The sequence below is a fragment of the Sander lucioperca genome, chromosome 1 (assembly GCF_008315115.2).
Source record: "Sander lucioperca isolate FBNREF2018 chromosome 1, SLUC_FBN_1.2, whole genome shotgun sequence".
Classification (NCBI taxonomy): Eukaryota; Metazoa; Chordata; class Actinopteri; order Perciformes; family Percidae; genus Sander; species Sander lucioperca.
This window is the reverse complement of record NC_050173.1, coordinates 21,432,792-21,450,700: the sequence shown is the minus strand read 5'-3', so window position 1 is coordinate 21,450,700 and position 17,909 is coordinate 21,432,792. Positions and strand designations below refer to the sequence as shown.

The 17,909-nt window shown below is 40.8% G+C and overlaps 1 protein-coding gene across 2 annotated transcripts in view; it reads right to left on the bottom strand.

Moving 5' to 3' along the window:
- stau2 (staufen double-stranded RNA binding protein 2) overlaps positions 1 to 17,909 on the bottom strand; it is a 95,694-nt gene that overhangs the window by 17,300 nt on the left and 60,485 nt on the right. Inside the window, exons 13-14 of one of the 2 annotated variants that reach the window (XM_036000313.1) lie at positions 15,917 to 15,999; positions 13,173 to 13,286 (exon numbers count right to left, since the gene is read on the bottom strand). In XM_036000313.1, the coding sequence (XP_035856206.1) occupies positions 15,970 to 15,999 (30 nt within the window). In that variant the 3' untranslated portion in view covers positions 13,173 to 13,286; positions 15,917 to 15,969. Of the gene's footprint in view, positions 1 to 13,172; positions 13,287 to 15,916; positions 16,000 to 17,909 lie in introns of those variants that run through there. The other variant, XM_031282003.2, reaches the window with a different exon arrangement.

The following is a 17,909-nucleotide window of genomic DNA, read 5'->3' as shown; positions in this document are numbered from 1 at the left end:
GCAGTTAGGGTTAAATAAATCACTTGTAGTAACTCTGTATCAGACAGGAAGACCCTCGTCTTGCACGGCTATGGACCTGTCAGCGTAATCTGAGTGATGTAATTTCAGGAAGAATTATATTGTGTATGATGGAAATCAAAAACAACTTTTACAAACAAATATCATGTAAGCATCAGGCAGATCGAATTTCATTAAATTCAGGAAAGCAACAAAATAGTATAATTACAACCAACAATACAAGTCATTGTGCAGTGTGTGTGTGTGTGTGTGTGTTTGTCAATGTGTAAGTGTGGTTGTTTTTATGCCTGTGAGGTATATTCACTGCAATTACTGTCAGAGTGTGATTTGCTTTTGGAGCACTCTATGATGATTAATTCCTCTAAGTTCTCAACCACAAGACGCGTGTCACATATCAAGTTAAAGGGCCTTTTAAAATCCAGAGCTTTTCCTCAGAGAGTTGCACAATAGATGTTTGATGCATTGTGCAACTTTACAAGAGTGGGACAAGACTGAGCTCATCTGTGTTTCCATTCAATTGTCAAGCAAATTTTAAGAAAACAAAAAGCGAATTATGTTTGTTTCCATCAACTGGTCTGGAGCGTATAAACAAGGCTATGCAAAGTAGTAGTTGTTGAAGTTGGCACTAGAGGCTACGCATGGTGTAGAAAAAGGAAAACACCACCTCAGGCATGCATAAAACATGTTTGCCCAATTGAGGGAGTTTTATCCAATTTAGATGTTTCCATACAGCTTTTCTGATGCAAAACTTCAGAATGCGCATAAAAATACATGAATGCATACACAACTGTTTGTGGTCCTCTGTTTTATCTATATCCTGCAATGGTGACCTAACGAGCTGTAGAACAGGAGATTAGGCAGCATTACACAACGCCATATCAACTGTGTGTAAAACATAAAAAAATTGTAAACGAGTATTTCCTAAACACTTATATAGAGGAATATTCATTACTTCTCACCATTATATCTTTGAAGCAAAACCTCTCAAAAATACCCGCTTACATTCCTCTACTGCAGTATAGTTTGTATACTGTATTAGAACAATAAAATAAAATATAACTGTTTGCATAATGCTGATTATGAAACAAAGGGGAAATGACAACCCTTGTGGTGTTAGAAATTGTGTTTTCTCCACAGGTGACATTTCTCACATGTCACTGGGAGATGGCAAAGCAAAGGAAAAAAAATCAAATGCCTGGCTTTTATCTTGGGGACCTTTTCAGCGAGGCGAACTATCACTCAGTATCAAATGACATTAAGATAATGAGCCAAAGATACTACAAAAGAGCGGTAGGTAGGGAATTAGCAGCCCGGCTTGCTTGTGCCTCCCAGAGGGGTGATGAGTGAATAAAGGTGTGATTAGTTTAGAGACCTTTATCCATGCCAAATTTGCGTGCGTGGGAAATCACACACGATGCCTAACAGCACTGACGGTTGCAAGGCCACTGCTACAACATCTTGCTCCTCTTAGCATAGAGGTGATAATGAAGGTAACGCCTTTGGTTGCCTTTAAACAATCACCCTGGTGTGACAGATCCCAGAAACCAACAGGGAGTTTTTTTTGTATACACATAAATATAAATTATACTTCCTATGATCACTTTAATTCCATAACAAAACTAGTTATTTGCACAAAATAAAAAAACTTTCTGATTGCAATGATAATACTGCCACTAATAAAACTGCATTTACCATCACTTGCAGATATGGTCTCAATGTTTTCAGCTCTTTAAGTGCATCACATCTCAATTTAGCTTTCAGAGAAACTCCACATTATGGAATTTAATCTAAATTGGCAGGTAGGCTAACACCATCTGTCATGCTCATGTATTTGAGTGACAATTTTACAGTGAATTTTATCTCTGACAGCTAAAACGTGTCCAGTTACTTTCTAGCACATACTTTATCGACACATGCCAACAGCCCGGAGAGCAGATACAGGCATTTCAGATTTGTTTTCATAAGGGCAGGACAGACGTTATCATCTGTTATCATCTTCTTTGCCAAAACTTGTGTGTAAACAGTGTTACGTTTAAGAGAAGCCCGCTTAATCATCCTTCATAAATGGGTTACTTTCTTCAAAGAGTTACTGATAAGGTTATTGAGTGTAGACTGCACAGAATGGTACACAAAGCATTATGGCGTTTTTCCATTACATGGTACCTGCTCGACTCGCCTCGACTCTACTCGCCTCGACACACTGTGCGTCCGTTTTCCATTGCAGATTTTAGTACCGCCTCAGCGTGGCTGGTCGTTATGCCGTATCAATGCACACACCAGCGCACAAGTATAAACATCAGGCCACTTGAGTTTGTTTTACAGTTCTGTGGAGGCTCCACGCAGAGCTTTCGCCGTAGCCTGTGTAGCCTATGTAAAAGTGGCCTGATGTTTATACTTGTGCGCTGGTGTGTGCGTGGAGCCGGCCATGTGTGTGTGTAGTTAGGCTACGGCGAAAGCTCTGCTGGAGGCTCCGCAGAACTGTAAACAAGCGCCGCCGCAGTAAACTACTGCGACACACACACAGAACGTCGAAGGAGTGTGTTGCCAGAAGACACATTTTGTTTCAAATTAAGCTGGAGGCAGCAAAAAAAAAAAAAGCTGGCTAAACTGTTAAAAAATAGCGGGTTTGTTCAGGACACCCCCGTCTGTCGCTTTCACGTCACCTTCTCGGCTCGCCTCGGCTCGCTTGGAACCTCGACTGAGGAGGTACTAAAAAAAGTACCTGTTAGCAGGTACCAGGTACTTTTTTTCGTAATGGAAAACCAAAGGCGAGTAGAGTCGAGGCGAGTCGAGCTGGTACCATGTAATGGAAAAGCGCCATTAGTAAGCAGTGAAGTTGTTGCAGGCCTATGGCTGTATTTACACAAAATCAGGGGTTGCGGCAAGTAGCGCAGGGTTATGCGGCAGTGTCACTTAAATGGCCCATTTGTGTCTCCATTGTGTTACCAATTGTTCTAGCATTTAGCCTTGCTGCTAGTATGCCGGGTACTACGAGTGATTGTCTGTCCGCATTGACAGATTAAAAAACACACATTTACTTTAAATAACTAACTAAGATGCAAGGTCTATCACTACGGTGGGTTTTAAACTGGTGCAAAAGGCCAAATTGAGTGACTCCACAGCGCTGTGTCAGCGCTGGAGTATAGTCTGACTACACCACCTATTTATTCTGGGATGGGTGAAAAAAATCGCTTTGGCTCGTTTGTATTTCTTTAAACCAATCACAACCGTCCTGGGCAGCAACGGTGCAGATAGCGGAAGGGGAGAAACATCCGGCAAGATGTCAGGCTTTATCCCAGAAATGTACATCCGTTGAGCCAGACTAGTGTAAATGCAGTCTAAAAAGTAAAACTGGTGATTAATTTCTTTGTTCACGCAAGTCTAAGGTACACCGGTGGACCCCAGGAAGAATAGTTGTTACTATGGTAACAACTAATAGGGATCCTAAATAAAATTTAAAAAAAAAAAAAAAAAAAAACAACTTAAAATGCTGTCTGCACAGGAGGTACAGCGGGGAAAATAAGTATTGAACGCGTCAACATTTTTCTCAGTAAAGATATTTCTGATGGGGCTATCGGCAAAATTTTCACCAGATGTCAGTAACAACCCAAGTAATCCACACATACAAAGATATCAAAACAAATAAGTCCATAAATTAAGTTGTGTGTAATAAAGTGAAATGACACAGGGAAAAAGTATTGAACACACTTGCTGAAATGTATTTAATACTTAGTAGAAAAGCCTTGTGTGACAGCTTCAAGACGCCTCCTGTATGAAGAAACTAGTCACACAAATTGCTCAGCTGTGATTTTTGCCCATTCTTCCACACAAACTGTCTTCAAATCTTGAAGGTTTCGGGGGCATCTTCTATGAACTCTGATCTTCAGTTCTTTCCAGAGGTTTTCAGTTGGATTCAAGTCAGGTGATTGACTGGGCCATTCTTACAGCTTGATTTTCTTTCTCTGAAACCAACTGAGAGTTTCCTTGGCTGTGTGTTTGGAATCATTGTCTTGCTGAAATGTCCACCCTCGTTTCATCTTTAGCATCCTGGTGGATGGCAGCAGATTTTTATCAAGAATGTCACGGTACATTTCTCCATTCATCCATCCTTCAATTATATGAAGTCTGCCAGTGCCAGATGCTGAAAAACAGCCCCACACCATGATGCTCCCACCTCCAAGCTTCACTGTTGGTATGGTGTTTTTTGGGTAAAGTGCAGTGACATTTTTCCTCCAAACATGGTGTATGCTATGACAGCCAAAGAGTTCAATTTTGGTGTCATCTGACCAGATTATATTCTCCCAGTATGTCACTGGCTTGTCCAGATGTTGTGCAGCAAATTTTAAGCGACTTCCACATGCCTTTTCTTGAGCAGTGGTGTCTTGCGTGGTGTGCGTGCATATAGGCCATGGCGGTTGAGCGCATTACTAATTGTTTTCTTTGAAACAACTGTACCTGCTTCCTCCAGGTCTTTCTGAAGATCTCCGCGAGTGGTCCTTGGTTCTTCGACAACTCTTCTAAGTATTCTATGGACTCCTCTGTCAGAAATCTTGTGAGGAGCACCTGGTCGTGGCTGGTTAATGGTAAAATGATGTTCTTTCCACTTCCAGATAATGGCCCCAACAGCGCTCACTGGAACTTTCAGAAGTTTAGATATTTGTCTGTAACCAATGCCATTCGTATGTTTTTCTACAATAAGCTTGCGAAGGTCTTGGGACAGCTCTTTGCTTTTACCCAATATGAAATGCATCTTGAGTGACACCTTGGTAATGAGAAACCTTTTTATAGGCCATCAATTAGGACTAATCCAGCTGATACTAATTTGCTCTAATAGGGGGCAGGATTGCTTCCTAAATACTGACAGATTTCAGCTGGTTTATTGGCTTCCCATGCCTTTTTACACCACTTTTTCTTCATGTGTTCAATATTTATTCCCATTATCATGCCACTTTATTACACATAACTTTTGTCATGGACATACATGTTTTGATTTCTTTCTTCTGTATGTGTGGATTACTTTGGTTGTTACTGACATCGGGTGAAAATTTCATTCCAATAGCCCCATCAGAAATATATTTACTGGGAAAAATTGACGTGTTCAATTCTTATTTCCCCTGCTGTGTCTGTCAGTATTCATTCACACTGCTCATGCAACATTGTTCATGGTGTTAAAGGAGTTCATTCACCAACATCACATTTTCTCACTCTTTTTATAATAATAATAATAATAAACGTTATACAGCACCTTTCAAAACACAGTTACCAATGTTTTAGAATAAAAACAGAACACATTTAAAACAAAGAAAAAACAAAAAGTTAAATCTAAAAACTAAACGTAATAAAACAGAATAAAACAAAGTAAAATGTCAAAAACAAACCAAATCACAATTTTAAAAAGTGGGTTTTTTTAAAGTAATTTAAAAGACAAGACAGAGTTTGCAGCCTTGATCTCCTCAGGCAGGACATTCCAAAGTCTAGGAGCCCTGACTGCAAAGGCTCTATGACCTTCGTGTATGAATCTGGCCCTTGGAACAAGGAACGACACATCCGAGAATCTCAGAAGGGGGTAAGGGACGTAGGGCAATAAGAGATCTGATAAATAACATGGGGCGAGGCCTCTCAGGGCTTTTGTAAGTAATCAATAATGTCTTTTACACAGTGTGAACAGTTTCCTATTAAAACTGTTAGCAGCATGCCCTGGGGATTCTCCTCAATATTAGAAACATTGTTTCTGGAAAGAGATGTTGCTATTGAATATTTTAATGTCAATTTTCATTGCTTTGAGCAACACAAACAACACTCTATTCATCTGGTCCGTACGGATCAACACTCATGGTTCGGAATGCATGTGAACCGTGGATTAATTGCAAAGTTTAACCATAATAATAGTGTAAAATACATTTTTACTGTAGCTGTTACATAAAGTAGGCTGATAAATCTCTATGGAGGGTTGCCGTGAAAAGATACAGGCAACACAATTTTCTTATCACTGGAACGGCACGTTAAAATCCGGTGCTTATATGGCCCAAACGACCGATATCTACCATTTTGTATCATTGTAAATTAAATATATCCTAGGGTTTCTAACAGACAAGATATACTTTGGGCTTTTGGGGCACATAAACAGCTGCTGGCATGAATGAACATTGAAAGTATATGGAGAGAGTGTTAGTGAGATTGTGACTGTGAAGGTTGTACCACGAGGGGAAAATAGTTTTTATAACAACTTAAAATTGGCTCTTTCAGTGTTTATTAAAGTGATTATTTTTTATTTTATTCGTGCATAAGAGCTGAAGACTGAGAGAATACATTTATTAATGATCGTAGAAGGTAGTAACGTACAAGATGTGCATTTATCTCTCGTTCTCTGCATGTTTTACCTTGTGCTGCTGCAGGTAATCTAATGGCCGTGGTGACTTTTAAAATTAACTCGGGTGCTTAATCAGACATGAGACAGACATGTTAAATTGCACATTAAACGACAACGTGTGCATGTCTGAAAAAGGCTATGATGTAGTACAACACAATGACTACTTCTAGTTTGTTGCCTATCTATCTATAGCATGTCAAAAGTAAATAAGACTCAGAGTGTTTGCATGTGTGTGTGCCCGCATGTGCGAGTGTGTTCAGTTTCACGCCATGTCAGCCCTTAATAGACATGCTGATGTTCCAAGGGGCCACTTGGAGCTATCAACACGTCCAATGGGCAAGTTCATGTTTATTATCTTACCGCTGGACGATGCTTCCTCTGGTGCGCAAAGAAAATAAAAGACAGTCACTTCTATCTCCTATTTTCTCATTGCCTGTTCTCATCAATCTCACGTATCCCCACTCAATCAATTTCCCTCCAGTTCCTCTTCTCCAGTGCCCCCTCTCCCTCTTTTTCTCAGCCTCTCTGGATCGTTTACCACCTCTCCCTCCTCCTCCATCATTCTTTCACTGCTCCTCACCTCTCCCGTCACACTCTAATCTCCCGGTCTGAAAGGTGTTTCCTGAGGAGGGCATGTGGGAAGACAGGCGGGAGTGATTGATCGCTCCGGGGATGCTTCACTTTGTCCTCTCTCCAGGGCGGGGGTAAGGGGAGCAGCAGGGGTCGGGTAGGTCTGACAGTGGGCGAAAAAGAGCTCTGCAAACATGTGCCTCCTGCTGCAAACTCTGATCAAAGCTGTCTTATTATATATCCAATTAATTTAAATTTACTTTATTCCTGAACCATTGACTATAGTACTAAATTAAAAAATTTAAACATTCGAAACATTGCAAAGAAGTCAAGACAAGCAACTTCTTTTGCTGTGCACATACAGTAGTTAAATAAATCTAAATGTGGCCCAGTCAGTCATCAATATCACATAGTTCTACTGTCATTTATAGATCAGACAACTTCCCAAAAACGTTATAAACTAATAGCTACATTCTCGCATACACATTAAGGCCTCATAATACTCCCATTTGTTTTAATGAAGCAAAGAGAGCAAGTAAAATCAGTTCAAATAGGGATTAATGTCTTTTCCAGCCCAAAGGCACAGCACAAAATCCTCTCCCCTAACTTAAATATTATATGCTTACATTTTGACGAACGAAGAAGTCTGTATTGTAGTCTCTCATGATGTGAACATAGCTTGTGACATTATCCACAGTTAATAATTTAATAGAAGAGAGTCTATTCACAAGCGATATTCATTCTCAGCTTGATTTGACTAAGTTTCCTGCCATTACAGTTACTCTCAATGCCAATGTTCCAATCAACATTCAGTCTTTCAATGTTAACGACATTGCGTGTGGTCTCCAATCTGGGCTGTAACAGTACTTGCATTTCCACTTATGACCTGTTGCCATGTCGCTGAGGAGCTTTTCTACTATCTCAGCTCATAGAAGCGACAGATGAACGCTCCTGCAGGCCAAAGTTTTCGACGTGACTTTATTATAGCCAAATATTGATCATGTCTTTTAAAGCGTTTGGCATTTTACATTCTGACCCAAAAACTACGGACATACAGCTGCTAATCAACTCACACAAGCCTTAGGTTTGAGCATCTAAGTTGTCTTAATGAAGCCTGTGCTCTTATTTAACTAATTGAAATGCTGACACACCAATAAACATCACTGAAGGGAGGCTTCACTATAGTCAGAAATACTAATAGTACTAATGTCTGCTCCATATTCATTTAAAAAGTTATATAGTATATAGTGATTTAGGATACGTCCAGGTGCTGTGTTTGGTTACACAACATTGGAACATAAAGAGGAGACAGACAAAACAGATAAGAAGGGAGGAGAGGCTGTCCGACAGCTGCCTGGTTGGGAAACACTCCTGCAGGACCCCCTGAGAGGAAGCCCAGCCTGGGGTAACGTCTGCGCCCCAGTCGGGAGGGAAGACTTCAAACACAAGGGCTGTACAACCTCCACCCCTCTGCAGCTCCCTCTCCTGCTGTTCCCCTGAGCTCCACGGGGGATCTCTGAAGACCATCCCAGCAGTCACCACGCCATGAATCAGTCCCGTCTATCCTCTTGCTGCCACCACGCTCTCCTACGCTCACTCGTTTTTCTCTCATTTATAGCCATTTTCAACAAGCCAAATGAACAAAGGCAGGAATGTGTGCACATATAAATTAAGTCACCACTTGTCTTCAATATCACTCTCCTACAGCCCTGTTCCTTCATCCTTTGTTTCCTCATCGCAACTCTGCTGGCAGCAAAAGTGCACATACCAGCGACAAGGTCAGATGCCTAATTAATTCTAGCAGAACTGTCCAATGTTTTGTTTCTGTAGGGAGGAGTGGGTTACCTCACATGGCATGCTTATCTGTAAGCGTGTGTGAATCTGGCATCATAAAATTACAGAACAGTCAAGAGAGCAAGCATGTGACCAAATGGTGTTTTGGTAAACCAATGCCAGCCCTGTGAAAGGCCTTTTCACAGGAGGAGTCATAGGACTATTGCAGTGAATGAAGTCTGTCCATAGACAGGCTATGGAAAACTTTGAAAACCATTGCTTAGCTATATTACAAACTACAAAGAGAAGAGAGACAACATTTCCAGGGACACCAAACAGAGCTGGTACAATTCACAATAGGTACAACCATAAAAACATAATGCAAAAATGTAGGCCTCATTACCTGAAGGCATGTCTAAAACACATTTTAATCCTGATACACTATGTTCAACATGTCACATCAAATCAGACAAAATGTGCTCTTGCTGCAGAAAACCAAAGCAGCCACAGCTGACTATCTGGGAGACAGGGCCCCAGGGAGGCTCAGCTGACGACATTACTGCACGCAAAGCTACCACACACACACACACACACACACACACACACACACACACACACACACACACACACACACACACACACACAGAGAGTCTGGTGGCAGACAACAGTCACCCTGTCATCTTCGATTGCGGGCTGCTCATGTTGGACCAACGACACCTCATATACAGCTCAGTGGGCCTCGGCCCCCCTGGTGTCCCACTGCCGCCACAGAGGGACTGCCAGAGAGTTACTTCAGCTCTGCAGAACAAACACAGAAATCAGCCTGTCCGAAAAGCATCTAGTGCTGTCTAAATATATCTCACTGCTACAGCCTTTAATTTGTCTTTGTAACTGCAGCTATCAATTGAGTGAGCGCAGATTTAACTGAGCAAAACTGATAAGACCTTGAGAGAGTTTGAGCAGAGAGTGAGGCTGGAAGTTTGAGGTCACAGAGTCACTCGTGGTTGTAATTTTAAAGGCGCTTCAAACTAGAGGTTACCTAAAAATAAACTTGCAGCTAAATATAGTAACTGAGAACATGAGACAGGCTTACCGTAAAGCATACAAAAAACAGGGTTAAACATTGTTTTCATATTCATTTTGTTTGGTCAAAAAGCTGTCAACGCTGTATTTTTTCCTTCTCATTTAGTTTAAGATATTAATCCAACATACTGTACCCTAAGGCTGAAACTATCAGAAAAAAATAACTCTCAGCCAAAATGGAGAACATGTTGACAAACATCTTAGGCTTCAGGCGAATTTCAGCTAGCGTAGCAGCTTACGGGCTTACATGTGTTTGGCAGATGGCACAGAGTAGATGGCACATGAGGTCAGAGAGAGCACTCAGCTGTATATCTCTCACACATACAGGCCCTCCAGGAATGTCTACACAAGGCCAAGGATTATAGCACCGAAGCACTGTGGTGTGTGTTTATGTGTAAGTGCTTCTGTGTGTTTGCACTTGTTGATAAAAAGCACACCATTGTAAAAATTCCACTGACAACACCTCTGCTCTTGGTCATTAATGTTTACTCTCCAACAGAAGGTTATACAAAGGTTTTACTCTCAGATCACCAACTCTGTACCTTTAACAGGTAATTCATTCTCTTTCACTATTCAAATCTAATGCAGCACATTGAAGATATACACCTCCATTTTATATCCCACTGGTGGTGTTATTTAACAAAACATCAACTGGGAACCTATGCTACAGGGACTTTTGAATGGACAGCGCTTCATATGTCTTCTAGCAACTGATATACTAATTTCTCAAGTCTTTCATAGCCAAGACATTTCTTAAGGTTTTAATGGTGCAACCCAATTTAGTAAATCCCTAGTTTGAAACCAGCAAGGCATTACGAGGAACGTTACACAGTTTTTGGGGGACTTTTGGACTTTATTTAACTGTCTTTATTTAACTGGGGAGAGAGAGGCATGCACCTTAACCATAAGGCTACTGGTGCCCCACACAAGTTTAATGGGAGAAACGCTGTGCATGCTCTTGGAGTTTAAACCAAGACAAACAAAAGTTTTGGCCACAAATTGCACTCTGTCTTTATTAGCAATATTTATAGTAAACATGCTTACCATTGTTACTACTGCTACCGTTCAAAAGTTAGCTGATGAACTGATTAGATTATGTTTTTTCTTTTCTTACGTTTTGGCACCATGTGTGTTCTTTCCTTAAGTCATTTTGGTATACTCATTTAACATGGAGGCTTATTACGCGTGATAACCAATAGCTGGCACTCTTTTTTTATTTACAGCCCAACATGTTTTTTTAAATGTATAACTCTGACACCAAAACAAAGACTTGAACAATACCTATAAAGAATTGCTCATGTTGCCAAATAAATACAAAACTACAACAATACACAATAAAACTATTAGAACAATCAGAAACACAGAAGTCATTCATAAATGCATGGATGAAACTAATGTCTGTTGTGTGTTTGCAAACAGCAAAGAGTCACAAAACTGTAAATCCAACCCCACAAGGTTTCCAACAGTAATAAATCATCCAGATCTTGCTAATTTTTCATCAAGTGCTGTTTTGCCAACTGTAAATAATTAACTCATTTCCACAGCCATTCATCCATAACTGCAGCTCATATCCTATACATCTTTCCTTCATACATCATGGGCAGAGAGGTGTGGAGAGGATTTCCTTTAGCTGTTGATCTTTATCAATTGCTCTGGTCTACCTGACATAAACCTCCATGACAGTGCAGATAACACAGCAGAACATTCCCAAAGAGATGTATATAATGAAACACCACCATTACTGTGTGTGTGTGTGTGTGTGTGTGTGTGTGTGTGTGTGTGTGTGTGTGTGTAGAAATAGAGGCAGGCTCCAGGAAAGGTTTTATCCCTTCTTAGCCAAGAGATCCCCTGCTCATTCTCATTAGATTTACAATGTCTAACTACACAGATAAAGGTGCATGGTGTGTGTTTGTGTGTGTATAGGTGCCAAGGCCAACATGTGGAATAGGAAACACGTGGATCTCCAGTGAACTGTTAATTGGCAAATCAGAGACGTGCCCGATCGATTTGAATGTGTGCAACAGGATGCCTGAGATTCTCCAGCACATGAGGGAACCTATTCTATCGACCTACAGGTAACTCTACGGGCCTAATTAGTGTGTCAACAACGGGCACCCCTCACAGCCGCCAGTGTCCACGCACCATCATTGCAAAGTCGACCAAATGTGTGACGCCTTCAGACCTACTTTGTTCAACAAGTGTCAGGGTTTGGGGGCTGCTGAGGGTGACCCCTTATTGTTAGGTGCTCCCTTTGTGGTCGTACTCCTCACTGTACTGAGAAGAGAAAAAGAAAGGCCTTCTCTAACAGTCGGTCATGCCCCAATGCTCCTGGCAACAACAGGTCCTGAGGACGCAGACCTGCCTGGCCTATATTGGCTCTCAGTTAGCGGTGGCGGCACTAGCCCCCTGTCAGCTGTCCCTTTCAGGGCCGGGCTCGGGGCCTTTATTAAAGCTTTGAAGACTGCTGAATAAAGGGGCGTCCTATGTTTAGATGATAAAATGTAAGCAACTGGTTTTCTGCTTGGGCAACACAAGACAAAGAGCCTCCTTCTGAATACGGGGAGTACGCGAGAATGAGTGAGAAAACTAGAGAGGGAGGGAGAGATAAAGAGGGGAACACCGCAAGTTTTTTCAGGTTTTTACATGCTACACTTCACTAAACCAGGATAAGCAGAACCTAAAGAGTAGAGCCCGGCTGATATTATCAGCCATTATTGTGTTCTCACAGAAATATCGGCCTCACCGTTTACTATGCTGGCAAAAAGAAACTGCAAAGCCGTAAACTGCAGCAATAAATTATTTATTGACAGCATTTTAATATATATATATATATATATATATATATATATATATATATATCTCAATTAAGTTTTATGTGTTTTCATTTATAGTTATTACTCAGAATAATTTAGTCAATAGTCAATTAATGTTTGTTATTTTTACACAACCAACTTGTGTACTGCCATCAATAATACAGTTTATTTAACTGCAAAATATCTTTACCTAAATATAAATCTTTATTACAAAATGTTTATTTTAAATGTGTTTATGTAAGGGAAAAAAATTGTATTGACAACAAACAGTTATTAGATATTTTTCATATTATTTATGTACTGTAACTTTTTGGCTGCTAAAAATTGTGTGCATCATGGATATATTTACCCAAAAGTGTATGAAGTGCAACCAGATTCATGCAACAGCCAATCAAATTGATGAGACCTGTACATCTGACGATTCTTAGATTGGCTGCTATGACCAGTTAATGCTAAAACCAGCTGACTAAAATCACTACATTGTGTCCTCAAAAAGAGCATTCAACAGGTGTGACACTCACCCACACCCACACACAAACACATACCTGGTCATGGCTGGCTTGAAGGGTGCTTCCGGTGCCGTGGAAAGTCATTTGCACAGGGGAGAGGGTCAGATAGGTCACAAAATCCTTACCACTCTGCGCATCACTGTACTGCACCTGGAGGAGAGGGCAAAGGTAGGCAAACTGAGTTACCCCAAAAGTAAATACAGGAAAAGATCAATCAAAGCACAAAAGACAAGGGAACTGAAGCATCTCAAGTTTTCAGTGGGATACAGTCTTGTGTTCTTAGAAGTGGTTGGCTTGAGAGTAAATCTTGCATGTCTAATTGCCACCACAGAGCATTTGTTGACAATTACTCCACACCATACAGAGATGGCAATGGAGGGGAAAGAATGTAAGGGTGTGTATGTGAGATTAAGGTGGGGGGGGGGGGGGGGGGCAGCATCCGAGGGGGTAGTGATGACATCACTGGCGACCCCTGATCATTGAAAGGTTAACTCTGCAGGCATTCCTAAATGCTGTGCAATCAGGACTGTTATGACATGATGCTCCTCTGGGACAGTCTGCTCCTGAGATCCAAGGGCTTTGGTAATACTGCCTGCTTATCTGCCCTACTTCTCACTTGCTCTCACTCTGTGAACGCGTGTGTATTTGCATGTGTATGTCTGTGTACGAGTGCGTGTTTGTGTTTGCCTGGCCTACTTATGCCAGGGACAGCTGCAGGCATCTTAATAAAGGCATAAATAATTGAGAGAAAAGAAATATCTGACAGATGCAGAAACACAAAGGACAGAAAGAATGAGAAAGAGAGAGAGAGAAACAGAGAGAGAGAAAGAGAGAGGATATTGCTGATTCAAAATGCTTTTACACATCAATAAGCAAATGAAAGAAGTAAGCCAACAGGTATGGAAGAATATAGCTATGAACATAACAGAGCTTCACGCTACTTCTGTACAAAAGGACTGTACTTTAAACTCCTCAGATAAGTCAAGCATAATAAAAAGGGTTTCTGAGCGATGTGTGGAATTTGTTTCAGCCAAAATAAACAAAATGAACACCATAATCATGATGCATAAATCTATTTTACATGTTTGTAGATCAACGTACAATTTCCACAACAGCTAATATTATAGAAAAATGTGTTTAAAACATTTTGATATCAGCATCTGTTGAATTTATATACCATGTGGGTGTTGGTTTGTCTCTGTGTATTTTTGTTGGCTGAACAGTTTTAAGTTATTACCTTTGTTTAAATTAACAGAAAATGTATGTCACAACACAAAAATGTGTTTGTGTATTTTCCTTTGTGCATATTAACTCTGTTCACTGGAAGTTTCATCTTACCTAGCCTACAATTCTCTGGCTATACACAAACTTGTGTGTAAGCACATGCACACACACAAGCCACTGTATATGGTCTGTGACTGAAAGCTTCCAGAGAAAGTTGTGTGTGTGTCTCTCTCTGAATGAGTTATGAACATATGTGGAAAAGTGTGTGTGTGTGTGTGTGTGTGTGTGTTCAGGCCAGCCAGAGACATGGATGTCTTCCCATTAAGACACAGGCCCATCAGAACATACACAAACACAAAGAGATATGAACATGTGCATGCAGTGATATGCACAAACATGTTATGTTACGTACAATACGTGAGAAGACACACACATACGGACGTGCATGTGCACACACACCAGCTGATAAGGAGATGGGCCCACAGTGATAAATTGTGGAATGCTATATGTTATGTGTATGAATGATGAATGTAGTAAAGTGAGCTGTGTAAAAAGCCTTCTCTGAAAACTTAATCTCCAATAAATTCTCCAGACTTCAACATTAAGGAGAGAGAGAAAGAAAGAGAGAAGGGGGACTTTTTAGGGGTAAGAATATAATTGTTTAGGAACAAGAATCCTATTTCAGAAGTTTGAAAATGAAAGACTGCGATGAAAATACAGCTTCTGCAATAATCTTCTTCAAACTGTGTTCGAATACGTACAGAACTGTGCTTGAAAAGATATTAACCTTTGTGTGTGCGTATGTAATTGTGCAGTATGCTGGTTCATTTAGGCAGTATAAAGGCCTATGGCTGGGAGTCTGTGATGTATGGTGTAATAATGCTGTCTGATCAGCGGGAACTTCGCTTGGGTCATCTATTGCGAGCTGTCAGGCCTCCAACCGAGGGTGAGGCCCTTCGATGGCGCTGCAGGAAACAGACGCTCTCTCTCAGTCTCTCAGACCTATGCTTGGATATATAAAAAAATGTTTAATAATTTCCAACTTCGCACATTGTCTGCGAGTGTATCCCTTAACTTTCCCTCTAGTGACATCATCAGGTCAAAAGTTTAATTTGTCCAATATTTTTGGGGTATGACCAAATACCTCCGAACAGCCTCAGCTGTACTTTGTAGTTAGTGCTAATTAGCAAATGTTAGCATTATAACATGCTAAACTAAGATGGCGAAAATTGTAAACATTATACCTGCAAAACATTAACATGTTAGCATTGTCAGTAGCTTGTTAGCATTTAGTTCAAGGCACAGCTGTGTGTAACTACAGGCTCACAGAGCATCTAGCATGGCTGTAGACTCTTAATCTTGTTTTTTACGTGCTTTTATTTTTCCTCATTGTCTTAGAAATCTTGAGCTGGGTCTGGACTACATGCTGTTGTAAACCTCTAATGACCTTTGACACATTGTATGTGATATTGGACTACATAAATAAACATGACTTGCTCCAGCCACCAGCCAAATTCTGGTTAAAACAGAAAATTTAGCAGACTACTCAACGTCACCTGGAGGTCTTGCTGTCTTGGTGGCTTGTTGATGATATAGTCAAAGTTGCTGGTTACTTTGGGGATTTTCCAGTTACTCTGACCTGCAGGCAGGAAAGAAAGTTGCCTGATGTGCCAGCATCAAAGAACACTATGGCATCATCTCATTTGCGATGATTTAGCGGAAACTGAAATAACTATCTGAAATATCATCTCAAATCAAACTGTCTATTCTCCTATCCAGGATGTCTGTTTTGAGTGCATGTTTGTATGCATCTGTGAGTGCATGCATTCTAAACAGGCCTAACTAATCATCCCAGGTTCCAACTCAGAAAACAGCCTCTAATCCACTTCCTTTAGAGACAAAGAAGCAGGAGAGTTACGCAAGGCCTGCGATTGATCGGCGGCACTAACGTGGAACGAACTCTGACATCTGGCTTCTAAAGCTTGGATGGCTCCTCTTTATTTGAACAAACACGAACATGTACAAACTAAAGCAATCACAGTCATAGTGTGCATGCAGCCATGCCTTAATTTATGTTAAGTGCACAAATATGCATGTGCACACTCACAAACAGAAACCTGTGTGAAGGGACACACGCAAATACATGCACAAATACACAACGGACATAAATTACATGTACAAATCCATATCATTAGCACTGTGTTACACAATACTGTCAAGGCAACTGCAAAAACAAACACTTATTAGGTTTGTTGTCATGTTACTCCAGTTAAAACCACAGAACACAAGCACTGCAGGACTAAGAGCTTGATTCCAGACTAAGCCGAGTGTAGACTGTGATGAATCAGAGCACGGAAATAACTTTGAATTTACTAATAAACAAGCCCTCTCAGCTGAGGAACACTGTCATTGTTGGTGAGAAGCAATTAGAGGTCCAAGCTGAGCCACTTCAGTGGGGACATCAGGGGTCACGACTGTTTAAAGAACTCCGTTAATATACCTTTCACTTCTCCTAATGGCAGGAGGTTAAGGGCAAACAAAGCTTCCACTCTAAAAAAAAACTTTTAGAACACTTTGCCCGGATCACAGACAATGAGATAAAGTGAGTTCTAAGGAAGACAGTTCATTATTGAGAAGTTAGGATCATTAAATAGATTTTCAAGAGAAATACATGTTAAAAATAAATGACCAGAATAACAGACCCCAGTTCTTCAACAGCTGGAGAAAGAGCCTGTTATTCTTAATAGAATGATGTGGCGCACAAAAGAGACCTGCTCTTTTATAATCACTTTTGTAGGTATTAAGCAATTTGAGGAAATAGCTCAACACATTGGGAAATACGCTATTTGCTTTCTTGTTGAGAGTTAGGTAGGAAGATTGATGCCGTTCTACAGCCACCGCCATCAGCTGGTTAGCTTAGCAAAAAAAATGGAACAGGGAGAAAAAGCTAGCCTGGGTTTTAAAGGACAAAAAAAATGTCCCCTACCAGCACCTCTAAAGCTCACTAATTAATAGGGATGTCGCAATCAGCAAAAACAGTTCTCTTTAGGATCCCAGCAAACCCCCAACAAAAAATAAACAGTCAAGTTTCCAGCTGGACAACGAAAACTAAACTTAGTGATGCCTCTTGCACTTAATAGTCAATCTTTGATTTTCTTCCTTTGTTTAACTCCAATGTCGGCTCCAGGGAATAACAGCCTGTAAGCATGGAATCACGGGAAGACGTGTGGAAGATTGGAGTAATCCGCTTCTGTAAAACGGATGACTAAGAAAGACAGACTTTTTAACTAATTGCCAAGGGCTGGCAAGCTACAACACACTCTCTGGACAGACACTGGTGAGTGGCCGCGTGCCATCTTGGTTTAAAAGTGCCGGCATCCAGGTGGTCTGGCGGTGTGTTTGTGGCGCAGGGTGTGTGATCAAAGGCCCCGATCACTACAAGCTGATGGAAATGATCGGAGTAAGGTATTTGGAGTGAATGCGGCGCCGATCCGAAACTTGCCATCGGGACATCCCTACAAATGAACACATTGTATCTTGTTTGTTTAA